Here is a 14,955-nt window from a genome sequence, read left to right on the forward strand (position 1 = left end):
AATTTCATCGATTTCTCGAAACGATGGTCGAAGGAACTTAAAATATCATCAAATTTGGAAGAGTTTACTTGGTCGTTTTCGTGTTGGCAATAAAAAATACGCTCTTCACTCTTTCCGGTTTCTTCTAACTTACAAATACTTTCTTGCCACGTACAATTATTTTCCTTCCTAGTGCAAGATGGAGGCGTTACAGAATGATTTACTTCACTTGGTACGTCGCACAATGCTCCATTTATTTTTGTGTTCAGTTGGGCGAGGAAATCTCTCATTTTTTCCGATTTTTCTTCGGCTTCGTATATTGATAATGATAAAATACTTTGCGAATCGTACGAGGAAATCTCTTCATTGTTTTCACTTTGACGATTTACACGTCGATTTGGAACGGAGGGAGTATTGCCAGATGGAAAATCCCTATCAGATCCATTCGACATTGATTATTACCTCAATAATATAAAAATATCTTCAACAATATAAATTAAAACTTCAAATTTCGTACGAATTAGCTTAAATGCAACAATGCAACACGTACCATTTATAAATCAATATTGAATTACTGTAATAAATACAAGTAAAGCCGTACGAAAAATAGTATCGAGTTCTCGTAATTCTGTAATTAAATTAGAAATTAAATAATTAAGAATTGAACAACAGAAAACTTTTCGCTTCGGAGATTGTCCAAGAATTTATTTCTCACGTATCCACAAAATTAATTAAAAATTTCAACGGTAAAAAAAATTATGAAAAAGTCATAATTAGTTCTGTATGAAAAAGTAGATGAGTATTTTTATACGTGTTTATTTTTTTAACCGTGTTCCATTGACCGATTTCATATTGAATCAGTAGCAGAGGAATGAATGATTACTGTAGTGTTAAGGAGGAGAAATTTGCAAGAGTTTATATTTCGTGGTGATTCGATTGCATTGAACCTTCACACCGTCAATTTTGTATAAAATATATCTAGAAACAATATAAAAGACTTCCTATGGAATGATAAAATGCAAACCAGTTTGATTTTTAACCTTTTCACTTCATCTGTCGTACTTCAATTATCACAGGTGAGTTTGTTCTTTCATATTTTTATTCTTAATTCACGCTTATATATAAAATGATATATATATTATTATAATATCGGGAATGTAAAATATTGTTGAAAATAACGTCCAAAATTTGAAACTATGAGTGTTGCTCAGAAATGGCTTGAATATGAATGCCAGAGTGGGTTTATTTAACTTTTAAAAAATTATAGGACCGGCCGAAATTTTGACTTTTAACAACTATATCGTTAAAGAAATGAAGAAATTACAAAGGCTTCCTTCCGGTACTAAGAGAACCATTTTATCGAGTCAATCGTGGCCATGCCACAAAGAGGACGGTTGGACGTGAAGGATGTTTTCACTTTATATTACAATTTAAAAATAAAATTTCGGTAAAAAGTTATTTAGTTGTAAGTAAATTTAATATTGAACAAAAAATAAGAAAAAAATATTCCAAAAGTAATGCGCAAAAAGATTTATAAACAAAATAAAATAGAGATAAAAAAATTCACAAACTTCGCTTACAAAAATAATTGCAGCAATGGCGTAAGGTTTACAACAAGTATTTTGGTTAAATAATTGAATTAATGAGATAATAAAAAATATATAAGAATTTTTCAATTATGTAAGAAATACTGTATATTAATACAGTATAGTAGCGCGTTATGGGCAAAAAGGACAATCGCTGGCACCGGCAAGGGGCCCCAAACCAATCTTTTACGAGAAAATACTTTTCCCAAAATAATTCCCCCGAAAGAAAAATGTCTGAAATCAACAAATTTAGCTGGGCCTCACGAAGCTAAAATGCCCCACTGCCCAAGGTCTAGTTTGGGCTCCTTATATCGTGGACCTTTATTGTTAACCGCGTTTAACAATAATTACAATTCAATCACTCGAAATATAACTCCAGTCTTCATCCGGCTGTTGAATTTAAAACATGTTTAAGAGAGAGGATCGTCGATTGGAATGTGGAAGATACAAAGACAAAATTTGGTTACAAAAAAGTCAAACGAATCATTATTGTCATAAGATAAGGATGATAAATGTCGAATATATTAGAAAATAAATTAATTGGTTTTTAATTTCCTGTTTCATATTTTATATTAAATTCCATAATACTTTTTACATAATTAAAAGGGTTTTTTTTAGTAAATTAGAAGATTATTTAGCCATTCAACCGTACAAAAATTTAATAATTTGAATGCAGCTGAATTATGAAGGGGAAATTATAAGTTCTAATTTAATTTTTTGCAGTTTTTTTTTAAAATAATTTTTTTCCATGTTTAACTTAAAGAAACTTTCTTTTCGGTTCCAGATCGTAATCTTGAAAGATGAAGGTTGTTGTGTCGATAGGTCTGGTCCATTTCCTGCTTCTAGTGACAGGTAAATATAAATTTTCCTTTTTGTATATCGCCAGTCGTGCGTATATCACGATTTTTTATGGCTTTTGAAGTCTAATTAATATAATATGTAAGTTTTCACGAAGAAATTTTACTTTTTAAGCAATTATAAAAGTGTTAGAAACGAAACAGTATCGCAGTCACCATGATGGAAGATGTCGAACGTCTTGGGGAGAAAATGGCACTTGTCGACACGTGACAATGTGCGAAGGGAGAGTCGATACGGGTTCTGTTTGCTACTGGTTTCATGGCTCACCCCACGTATGTTGCATTCAAGAAAAGCTGTCGAGGAGAAGCGCCGAGGTACCCCATTTTCGTCAAGTCGGTAAGGATTTAAAGAACTCGGCTTTTTTCGTCTTCTCGAAATGATTTTTTTTTTTTAATTCTCGAAATTTTATACTTGAAGGTTGCGGCGAAGATTTCGATGTTAAAAATGCAAAAAATACAAGAATTGTCGGTGGAGTACCCGCAGGAAGTTTAAGTAAACAAGGCTGGCCATGGATGGTTGGTTTATGACATAATCTATTTATTTAAGATGATTAATTGCTGCGCTAATTAGCATAAACTTATGATTCGGATTATTACGCTCGATTTAATACATTTGCAGTAATTTACCGTATAAATAAAATAATAATCACTTGGGTGAATTTTTTTTATAAGTAATTTTTTCGCTTCGGCGGCATGAATTTTGTTTTACTTTTTCTGCCCTGTGGACACTAACGGGGCCTTTCCTCTAACGCCCATCGTGGGTGTGATGCCACGATACGGAGGCGAGATGAGCACTTTCTTATTTAAGGTACCGCTTATTACAGTTTAAACAATTTTAGAAAATATATTAGATTAGATTAGACATTAGATTATAAATACACAATAGGTTGAAAGGTGTGTAATATGCAGCAATTATGAATTTCTGCATGTTTTACACACTTTAAATGTATGCATTTCTTCAGAAATCTTAACAGACATTAAGATTTCGTGCAATTAATTTTTCTGTTTAAATTCAGCTGTTCATTCGGTGTTACTGTGTTCTAAACCATAGGTTTCGATATTTCGTATTTGTAAATTCGAATAAGCCTACTTAATACATATTGTATTGATTAATTGTCAATTTTCATTGTAATTTATGAGGTAATAAATTAGAATTTGGTTTCGTATGTGGGCAATGGCACACTCAGGATTTAATCTTGGAGGAGCCGAGTTGAACAAATGAAAATATTTTATGTGAATTCAATAAAATTCTTACCTTATGTGACCGCTAACTCATAAATAGGATAGAAATATAAGACACCATAAATAAAATATAAATAAATTTTAATTAGGAAAATAATTGGAAAATTTTCTAGTGTTCGTTTTCCTTTTTCTTTGGATGCTACCGGAGCCCTTTGGTCCCTCTGGACATGCCATGTAATATGGACTTTCATGTGGTACTTTAGAATGGTTCGTTTAGGACTGGATTAAGACTTTTGTAGACTAAATTAAGCTTAAATACTGAAATACTCGCTAGCTGTACTATAATATACCAATTTTATTCATTTTACACAATAGTTTGACTGTAATTATTTACAGGCTCAAGTATTTTTTCGAATGCCTGGAAGACAAGACAGATTCTTCTGCGGTGGAAGCGTCATCACTTCCTATTATATTCTTTCAGCCGCTCATTGTTTCGATTTTGGGTAAAATTTAAAGAATAATATAAATATTTTCCAGTCTTTCAAAATTCGCGACATTTTTGTTTTTGCTTTCAGCTTAACCACAGATTATTTTGTAAGAGTTGGAAGCCATATAGCCGGCCAAGGTACAAGACACGATCTGCTAAACATATACCAACACGAAAATTACAGGAGGGGTGAGTTTTACGACGATATAGCCGTTTTAGAAGTTACCGAAGAGATAAATCTGAATGGTAGAGTGGCACCTATATGTTTGCCATCGCCTAGATTCTACGGAGATAGCCTAGTAGGCAGAGATGTTACTGTAGCCGGTTGGGGTTTGACTTCGTTTGGTAAGTGTTTACGATACACAGAATATAAGGTGATGGTACTGTTAACGTCTAAAATTAATTTAAATAAACTAAAGCGGGATTTCCGAGTTCGATACTGCGTGAAGTCAGCGTGCCCGTAGTTCCAAATAGCAAATGTCAGAATGCTTACGGACGAGCCATCCTTCCCACCATATCCAGAGGGATAACTGAGAAGATGATATGTGCTGGAGTGGACGAAGGTGGAAAAGATTCTTGTCAGGTAATGTATAACCAATAGGAAAATAATTTATGTGAGAATTATCGTATGTATTCTTCAATTCTAAATGCATATTTCAGGGTGATTCGGGTGGCCCTCTAGTTTTAGAAGATGGAGGGAAATGGATGCTGGTGGGTATCGTGTCGTTCGGTTATAAATGTGCAGAACCCGGTTATCCAGGAGTGTATACGCGGGTTGTTAATTATTTGCGTTGGTTAGCGGACAATACGGATATTACTCAGTATGCATAGCATAAATTATAAAACTAAATTGTTTTATTAAAAGAATAAATATTTATTTTTGTATTTAAATTTTATTAAAGTGAATTAGTGATTTTTATACCACGTGTTACGCGAAATTATTTTCTATATTTTCTACAAAAATTCTTTATAAATCTTGATATAGTTTTATTATTTGTAATTAGAATGAAGGAAATAATATAAATACACACAATTTTTCTTTTTTACTTTTAAATGGAAGTTCTTGTGTTTATTTTATTTAAAAGATTGTTTAACAATGTAAACTTTGATAAAGCAATCCAATTCTTAAGTCATTATCGACATTGTACAGATGAACCTGTGTACAGTAGACGAAGGTGGAAAAGATTCCGCTTATAAAGAGGTTTTGGGATGAAATTATTTGAGCTAAACATGAATTTAGGCCGAAAATGCGAGTGAAAAATAAATTTCGAGATAAACATGTTTGAGATAGACAGGTTTAATTGTATATGAATTATTTTTAAATTGTTGGGAGTTTCCAACCCGACAATTATTCATAAATTAATTAAATTTTCCCAATAAAATCACGCTTTTTTCAACCCGAGTGATACGACACCCGTTTAAAATCAGCCTAACGCTCTGGGAGATCCGAGAACAAATCCTACGGGTCGAAAAACCCCCCTTATTATCAACCTTACCGTGAATTGGGATATGCCCAATCCACGGTAAGGTTGATAGAAAAAAAAAGTCATATTAATGCCACAGGGCGTACAGAGATAGAAGAAAAGAAAGGTCCTTTCGAGTTTGAAATACCTATTTAAATCTTCAGCGAAGTGATTTTTATTTTTATTTCATTTAATGTTAATATTTTTCACAAATTCTCTGTATTAATTTAATGAATGATTTTTATCTTTATCTGTTTTATTAATTACTTACATACAACTGATGATAATAATGATCGAGATAGATAACCTTTTTTCAGTTTTTTTACATCTGATTAAAATAACGAAGTGCCATTTGCAAAATATCCGATTTAATCGTTAATTTTAAAAGTTATTAAGTTTGTCTGACAGTTTTTTATTGTATACAACGGAGTAGTAAATTTTTTAATAAAATAATTATCGAACATTGACTTAACAATCTGCGGATTGTATGCTTACAATCAATTTATTTAACAAAAATTCAAGTTTGTGTTTAAAAAACTGGTGATAAAAAATCCAGCAACGAGTTGCGTAACTTTCCTGGTAATAAAGTGGCTAGAAAATATAGTGTCGGAATAGAGATTATTTTCTGTCCGTTTATTTCCTGTTCACTGACTGTATCATCCTATGTTTATATTGGTTTTAAATGGGATTTTTAACGTTTTAAAAATATACATTTTCATATTTATGATCGACGTATACATGTATGCTCTCATGTATACATGTAGACACTCATTCTTAAAAGCAAAAAAAAAAAAAAAAAAAAAAAAAAACGGTAACGGAAATTTTGGGTCTGTTTTGGAATTTGACACTAACAAATAAATTCAAAATAGATACAGATAATGCACTGATCAAAACAATTAGCGGAGCACGTGACTGCTCTAATTGAGGAGTGACAAAGAATTCTTCGACATCATCGATTCGATTTCATATCACACAGATGTGCAGCAGTAAAAATCCCCAGGAAGTTTTCGGGGAGTGGTCCGTTCGGATATGTCGGGCCCCGTCCCTCACTACCCGGTCGCCCCATTGTGGGCCTGGCCGAACCCATAATGGGCCTACTAAAAGGGGCCCTCATAGTGCCCACAGGGCGGAAAGAGTTTAAAAAAAAAAAAAAAAAAAGATGTGCAGCAGTTTTGAGTCATACAACCTACTAACGTCTGCACAATACCCTGTATTTGCTGGCAATTTAACCTAGCTGCAAAGTATGTCTTAAGATTAGTAGAAATCTTTTTAACTAGATTAAAAATCTCCTATGATGTATAAATGTTTTTAGCTGAAATCCCACTGAAGTCAGTACTTTACGTTAAAAGTTGGTTATTGCTAAGTCGTGATTTTCATAGGCAGAACAATTTTTCATCGTTCTTCTGTATTTTATTTATTTACTTGTATTTATTTAAAATAAACGATGCTACGGCTATTGGCCTTTTTCAAGTGTAAAAAGATACATATATAAAACACAAACAATCAACAAAGAAACAACAAAAAAACACAAAACACAATTCAATATTTTAAGAATTTATTTAAATTGCCTGCAAGTTCTCAAATCTTTATAATTGTGAGGATAATCAGGGTAAAGAGTTTTTACTCTTTGTCACTTAATCGACGACAGATCTAGATCTGCCCACAGGGTCATAATAATAGGATGGCGTTAAATGTTAAGTTAGTTAAAAGAAGATGCGGAGACAAGGCGATCGCTATTTCCCGCCTAAATTTAAGCGTTAGGCGTGCTGCTAATTAAATTAGATAACTCTTTCGGGTGGGAGGGACCGTGGATAATTCATAGGATTTCGGCTTGGAATTCAGCTCAGAGACGAGACCATGATTGAATAACAAAAATAAAATTTAATAAAGACGTAGCTTCGGCGGGACGGTTCTCGATGGAGGTTCCGTATGGAAGTTGGAGGATCTTGTCAGAAGCGACGGCGGACATGTAAAAAATAAATCTTCAAGAGCAATAATTGGGGTTGTGAAGTCTAACGAAATCTTCAGAGAACTCCTCGATGCAGGAAATGGCCCTTTTTATTCTGAATTTTAGACAAAAAAAAATCGTAGGGTTTTGTGTACGTAAACAGGATGTTCGGGAATGTGTAGAGGGGATGGACGGACAGATGGATGTTAAACTTGGGAGATAAGGTTGTGAGAAGGGAAGTTAATTTTTCTTTTTGTCATAAAAGTGTCAAGGCGTTTTCTTTAACGTAAACATCACGTGGAAGAAATTTACTTTTCACACTAATTTATTAACAAACTTGAAGAAGAAAATATTACTTTCTTATGTAGTAGAAATGATATCGTTGTTTTCTCTGATATATATATGTATTTATCACGGGCGTCTTCTGAGGAGACAAATACACCATCTGTCTATCTGTCTTTACTGGATTAGGTTTTGTTATCGAGGGCGAGGGGATTCAGAATTTGGAACCTATTTTTTTCTTACTTTTCCCACCCTGTGAACACTAAGAGGGCCTCTTTCGTTCTCTTTATTGTTAACAAATCAAAAAATAACAATGACTTACTTTTTGCTATCTCGATAAGGGACGTCAGGTTCATTTTGTCAATGTTGTTAAATTTTTTCAAATAAATAGCCATTGGCGTTTGTCCAATTAACACCTGGTATAACACGGTTCCAAATGCCCACCAATCGCAGTAAGCATCTAAACGTAATACGCATTAATTACAAGAGTTGAACGAAATGATTCGATTAAATTCGAATAGAGCCTCTTACCGTATGGCTTTCTCTCAAAAATTTCTGGACAAAGATAGAACAAAGACCCGCAATAGTCTTTGGGATTACGTTCATACTGACGAAAGAAACGACGATGTCATATGAAATGTGTAGCTCTAAGTAACTTAGGATATTACAGTATACACTACTTACTGTGCACAGACCGAAATCGATTAACTGTGCTCCTTTGATCCTATCTAACATGACGTTGCCGGAATTAATGTCCCTATGAATTATTTCTACCGAAGACAAAAAACAAATTCGTCATACAATTTGCATTAGTGGAAATATGAATAAATAAATAGATTTAGAAAATCACCGTTGTTATGAATGAACGTGATGGCCGAAGCCACTTGAGCAGCGAGTATTTTGGCTTCGGCTTCCTCCAGAAATTTGTTGTGGTGTAGGTAAATGGTCAAGTCCTGTCCGTCCACATAATCGGAGACGAAACAGAAACTGAAGAAAAGAATTATTAGTCTATAGAAGCATAAAGTATTGCCAATAACTCAAATGAAAAGGGTTAAAATTTACCTTGTACTCATTTTGAAACAACTCATTAACGTCACAATTAGGGATTGCAATCCAGCAGTGTTTTGAATCCAGCTGGATTTTTGCTGGATTGAAATCATTCCAGCTGGATCCAGCGCGGATCCAGCATGGATGTATTTTTGGTGCAATAAAGTGTTATCTCTTTATCTATCCATCCTGCAATTTATGTTTTTTTAACGAAATAAAACATTTTTTAAAAATACTTAAAAACCTTTTATTATTTAGACTGGTCACTATAAACCAGTAAAACTTCTTACACATTTAGGTAGTAAACTTAACTTTGGTTCGGTTTAACATTTGAGATAGAGATAATTAACTTCAAATGTTTAGTTAGATTATAATTATAATGTAATCTTTAAGTTAAATAATAGCAAAGGTAATTCTACTGATTAATTTATATTAATATATTATAATAATGTAAGGACGGATAATCAGTGGCTAAGTGGCTATCAGTCTTACCAGTTTTCATATATAGGCTCTACATATTAGTCTGTAGTTATTTATAAGTATATAAAACTATGTACTGGAAGTAGAATAAGTTAAATAAACTACACCTTTATCAATCCAGCAAAATTTAATCTTATACAGTCAAACCTGTTTTTATGCGGGGGATAGGGACCGCATTAAAAAAGACGCATTAAAAAAAATCGCACGAAACTTCACGAATGGCTGTAAAAAATAGTTTTCGCAACACAATTTAAAAATATTTTTTTTTATGCGGTCAACAGGGACCGCATAAAAAAAGTCTCACATAGAAAATAACTCAAAACCGTACGAAATAGAATTTATTGACAACAGATGTCAGCACTTGACTGCATCGTCTGGTCTATCGTCTGTTTTACATATTTTTGTCTAGGTGGTGTTTTGTTGACTTAAAAAGTAAATTATTTCATTTTTCGCATATTCATGCAATAATATTACTATAATAAGTGCATTTATGCTATAATAAGTTTATTTAGCTATAATAAGTCAACGTGAGACATGACGAATCGCACGAAACTAGTCGCCAACTATACCGCACAAATAAAAATCGCACATAAAAAGAGCGCATAAAAACAGGTTTGACTGTATATAAAATTCTCGTGTCACAATGTTAGTTACCGTACTCCTCCGAAACGGCTTTACCGATTTTTACCAAATTTTATATGCATATTCAGTAGGTCTGAGAATCGGCTACTATCTATTTTTCATACCCCTACACCATTTCCCCCCTTTCAAAAATATATTTACATATGGATTAAGGCTTTTATGTCCAACAGATGGCGCTAACTTCCGACGACCTAAGTTTGCTTTTCTGTGAGGCATTATGCTTTTCTGTGAGAATGGACTGAAGCAGATCATTTTCTATCTATCTATATACATAAAATATAACGTTCGTTTGTTCCTACCGATTCCTTTGAAATTTTGACACAACGTTGCATTCGAATACGCACTTGTTTTTATATAATATACATGTTGAAATTCCCCCCAGTGGGGGGAGATGGACGGGATTAAGGCTTACCGTGAAGAACTCGGCTTCTATTATACTATTTTACATGCGGTTTTTTGTGTTTTTAATTGCGTTTTAATAGGTTACGTCAACAGAATATATACTAAAAAGGGATTTTTCGATATTCCCCAGCGGGAAAAGTGACGGGATTAAGGCTTACTGTGAAGAACTCGGCTTTTATTATACTATTTTAGATGAGTTTTTGATTGCATTTTAATAGGGTACGTCAAGAGAATGTACACTAAGAAGGGATTTTTTGAAATTCCCCCCACGGGGGAAGTGTTATACATTTATAATAGATACATTTTGAGCCACAACAACGCGTGGCCGGGTCAGCTAGTAAAATAATAACGTTTTCAATCGTTTTTAACAATCTTCCTCGGTTACAAAAAATTAGAACATTAAATATAGAACATAAAATGTGTTCGGAATAAATATGAAAATTAACGGAAAACGCCCAAACGGACAAAATATAGATAAATAAACAAAATAAATAGCGGAAAAAATATATACAGGGTGTTTTTTTTAAACTGACTGTACTCAGAAACATCTGTAGAGCAATCTAGCAGCCAGACTGTCGCCAAATTTGGGAGAGTGACTAAGGATGACATGGAAAAGAGATTCTGCGAAGAAAAAAGTAGTACCTAAATTCGCCGGTAGAGGAGGATTTGGCGCTGTTGTAGCGAAAAAGCTACCAGCACTTCACTGAAGAAAGGGTCATCAGTCGCTTTTTTCCACTTGCATGGCCGCCTCGCTCCCCGGATCTAACCCCATGTTACTTTTTCCTGTGGGGTTACTTAAAGTCCAAGGTCTATCTTGGTAGTGTCCCAAACTTGATGACTTTGAAGGACAACATTTCTCGAACTGTGATGAACATTCCTGCGGACATGTTACGTTCGGCCATAGAGAACACGGTGTTCAGCATGCAATGAGTTGTCCAGCAGGACGGTGATCACATTGAAGAAGGGAGAAGGTTATTTGCTGATTAATTAAACTTTCGTTATTACACTGAAACCTCTGTCTGATTATTCATTCGTGTGTTTGTTAATTGCAGCTGGATTTTATGCAGATTCTTAGCTGTTTTGCTACAACAGCGCCAAATCCACCCCTACCGGAAAATTTGGGTACTACTTTTTTCTTCGCGGAATCTCTTTCCCATGTCGTCCTTAGTCACTGCTCCCAAATTTGGCGACAGTCCGGCTGTTAGATTGCTCTACAGATGTCTCTGAGTACCGTCAGTTTTAAAAAAAAAACACCCTGTATATAAGATCCAACGAAACCAGCCTTGTCCGTTAATAACATTAATTAATGTAAAAGGATCTCCACATGGTAGACAATGAGTCCTCATCTCTATGGTTTATACAACCAGTTGTCATGTGCGCCTTGCAGATTTCCAATCTCTCAAGATGTTTGATCGTTTGCCTATTCGTCGTCGTTTTTATAATTGCCACTTGATCCCATTGGACGTTAACATTCTTCTGTCTTGCGTATGATGGCAGCGCAGTGTTGTCAAGGTTCTTACTGATTGTATATTTGTGCTCTTGAGCCTTTGTTTTAAACTGCGCATCGTTGCACCCACATAAACAAGCTTGGAATTGAAACGTTGGTTGTGTAAAGGCACCGAATATATACCCGTTGTTGAATTCCGATCCTCTTTCTTTTTATCGTTTCTTAAAAGTTTGAAAACAGTGGGATTACGTCGGTATACAATACGAAAATTATTAGACCTGGCAGTATATCTATGTATCTTGTTTAAAAATGGAATGTAATTAAGCACTATTCTTTTTACATTTATTCCAAACACATTTTATGTTCTATAGTTAATGTTGTATTTTTTTGTAACTGAGGAAAATCGTTAAAAGCGATTGAATACGTTATTATTTTATTAAATTTTGTTGGATTGATTAAGGTATAGTTTATTTATAAGCAATTTAATTATTAGTGTTAGTAAAGTATTGAGTAAGTAATTAGTAGCAGTCTGGTAGTTAGCAAAGCGGCAACGCGACGACGTAGACTTTTGCGCAATTATTTAGAAAGTTAATTGAGTATTTGCGGATCCGCAGCGCTGGATCCAGCACTTGCTGCTGGATCCAGCAGGCTGAAGAATGCGCTGGATCCCACTGGATTGCTGGATGAGGGATCCAGCAATTGCAATCCCTAGTCACAATATGTGGATGGCTCGATGCGGACGTCCATGCAGTTTTTTCTTTCTTTAACTCGAGCCTCTGTAAAGAAAGAAATCATCTTAATTTACACTTAATTAAGAATATTCTGTAGGTATTTCTAATTAATGTCTATAGAACATCTCTTAGTGCATCATTAATAATGAAATAAATTTCGATAAACGTGTAATAACATAAATGATCATTTTTAAAGTCAAGAATAATTTGATATACGTGTTCTGTTTTTTGACGCCGTATTACGATCGAAAACGAAGCTTAAAGCATACCTGTGAGAGACAAAAGCGCTTCATCTCGACGGCTTTCAAAGCCACTTTATCGTCTGAATTTTTATACCGAGCCAAAAAAACTGTACCGAAATTCCCATTTCCTATTTCTTCAAACTCGTAATTCTCATTAAGAATGTGTTCATCATATTTCGATGAATCCAGTCGAAATTGAGAACGTGCCAGATTATGTTCCAATTCGCAGTTCTGAAAAAAACAGAATTTTTTAATTATAAACTTCTTTAATTGAAGGATTGTATACCTGTGAATCGGAATATGAAACAATCAATCTTTATATGTTAGTTGGTAACAAATAAAGATGAAAATTGCCAAGTGTCTATGAACACATTACAAAGTTAATGCTTAATACGTCAAATCCGAAAAAGGAAACGGTTTCAAAAAATACATGAAGCATTACATTGAAGTTGGGCGTTAAAAATGTTATCTCGTTAAAAAAAAAAAACCTTTTTGTCTATTTGGAGGTTCATTCAGTAGGATTAACTATACAAGATAATATTTAAAACACTTTTAACGTTTCTCTTTACATCTAATGGCTTTTAACAATTCCACACTTATAAATACAAATATATTAAATGTCTTTATTCTCTTTCTGCTAATTTAGTTTTAATACGCTTTTTAAATTTTTGTGTACCAACAACTAGAGCTAAGACAGCGAACCTGTGGCATGTCAGGAGAAATTTGGTATGCAACAGATACGATCTTCTCTAATTGTTTCTGTTAAATTGCACTACTTTTTTCTGGTTTTATATTCAATTCTGTATATACTCGTACTTTTCTCGATAAGCTTTACATTTATTTAAATAAATTTTGTAGGTAAGTTGCTACCATCCACGTTCATATAAATTAGAAAATGTATGAAAACTTAGCTAGTAATCCATTAATAAATAAACGTAAAATATTTAAATCATCCTATAATATTATTTAGTAATAATATATAACATGAATGAATGATAAATTTATTATAGCAATATTGCATAAAACAGTAACAAGCAAATACATAAGCAGACAAGCATTCTAATGCAGAAAATTTAATGCATTATGATTATATAACACACGTATTCGATATTAATGTTTTATAGCCACATTTCAATATAATATGGTTTGCTGGATATAAATAATAAATTTCAGAAAGAAATCGCACGATCATTGTATAATTTATTATCGATTTTAGCTAGAGCAAATGTACTCAAAATGGCTGACGGCTGCCTGTACTGTACTCTGTATCCTTCCTTATCCTTATCGGTATTATTTGGTGATGTATTTTACGAACGTTGCGTCCACCATCAATTAAATGTCAGACAAACGAAACTTGTATCCTTTTATGCAATTTTTCTTAATTTTCTTACTTTCTCCCACTTCTTACTCGTTTGCGTACAATTTTTTGCCACGGAAAATTGCATCATCGCGTGTAGCCCCATGGAGACGTTAAATGGTAAAAATAGCGTGCCTTTTTTCAAAGGCGCAGTCATCTGCATAGCACTAGCTGGTGCTGTAACGATGTACAATGGCAGGAAAAACAAATTGACTTTCGATCTTGAGCTATCGGCTTACGAAACAGAAAAGGAAAATTTGCGCATTTATCAGTTAATTTCTCGTCTATTCATTTTGATCAGTTATCCTACCGTACTGGTTGTAAGCTGGGCTACGATTAGTATTCTCATTTACAAAAGAATCGAGGAACGTGCAAACTATATTAGAGCAACCGTCTGTGCGATTTTCCTGAATTTATGCGTTCTGTACGAAGCAACCGGATTGTTTTGGGAGATATCAATAGTCATGTTAATTTTGCAACTTGAACACAAACTATATGGTGTATTTTCTCGGACACATGGCAAATTGTGCCATGTGTCCGAGAAAATACACCATATAGTTTGTGTTCAAGTTGCAGAATAAGCACCGGCACGGTTTCATAAACACTACAAAAAGTCATGTTAATGTTAATTACGATAATAAAAAGATTCCATGTCCTGTCTAATGATCTGCAACGAACTAAAACTACTTGTTCTTATGATGCTATCCAACAATTGATAATCAAACACAACGAATTGTGCGAATTTTTAAATCAGTTTAATGATAAATGGAGCCGGTGTCTTTTCTTTATTTACGGTTTTCTTATTACTTTTGTATCGTTTCTG

At 33.7% G+C, this 14,955-nt stretch overlaps 3 protein-coding genes across 3 annotated transcripts in view; 2 read left to right on the top strand and 1 right to left on the bottom strand.

Moving 5' to 3' along the window:
* Positions 1 to 14,955, bottom strand: part of LOC136970830 (protein kinase C eta type-like) — a 204,144-nt gene that overhangs the window by 76,708 nt on the left and 112,481 nt on the right. The gene's annotated exons all lie outside the window — the stretch shown is intronic.
* The window catches only part of LOC136970833 (uncharacterized), a 158,578-nt gene that overhangs the window by 70,078 nt on the left and 73,545 nt on the right, over positions 1 to 14,955 (top strand). The gene's annotated exons all lie outside the window — the stretch shown is intronic.
* LOC136970827 (clotting factor B-like) lies at positions 857 to 4,922 on the top strand. Its single transcript, XM_067265294.1, has 8 exons — positions 857 to 1,055; positions 2,350 to 2,417; positions 2,538 to 2,759; positions 2,841 to 2,938; positions 4,001 to 4,107; positions 4,180 to 4,436; positions 4,511 to 4,674; positions 4,752 to 4,922. Exons 2-8 carry the CDS (start codon positions 2,366 to 2,368, stop codon positions 4,920 to 4,922), a joined length of 1,071 nt encoding a protein of 356 aa, XP_067121395.1. The 5' UTR covers positions 857 to 1,055; positions 2,350 to 2,365.

This window comes from Centruroides vittatus, unplaced genomic scaffold, assembly GCF_030686945.1.
Source record: "Centruroides vittatus isolate TY-2023 unplaced genomic scaffold, ASM3068694v2 contig_2206, whole genome shotgun sequence".
Taxonomy (NCBI): Eukaryota; Metazoa; Arthropoda; class Arachnida; order Scorpiones; family Buthidae; genus Centruroides; species Centruroides vittatus.

What these genes read in the sequence shown, in the direction of transcription:
- LOC136970827 (XM_067265294.1), top strand. Translation starts at nt 2,366, where the DNA reads ATGAAGGTTGTTGTGTCGATAGGTCTGGTCCATTTCCTGCTTCTAGTG. An exon ending in ACCCCATTTTCGTCAAGTCG is followed by an intron (nt 2,760 to 2,840) that starts GTAAGGATTTAA and finishes TTATACTTGAAG; the next exon opens with GTTGCGGCGAAGATTTCGAT. An exon ending in TTGGGGTTTGACTTCGTTTG is followed by an intron (nt 4,437 to 4,510) that starts GTAAGTGTTTAC and finishes AATAAACTAAAG; the next exon opens with CGGGATTTCCGAGTTCGATA.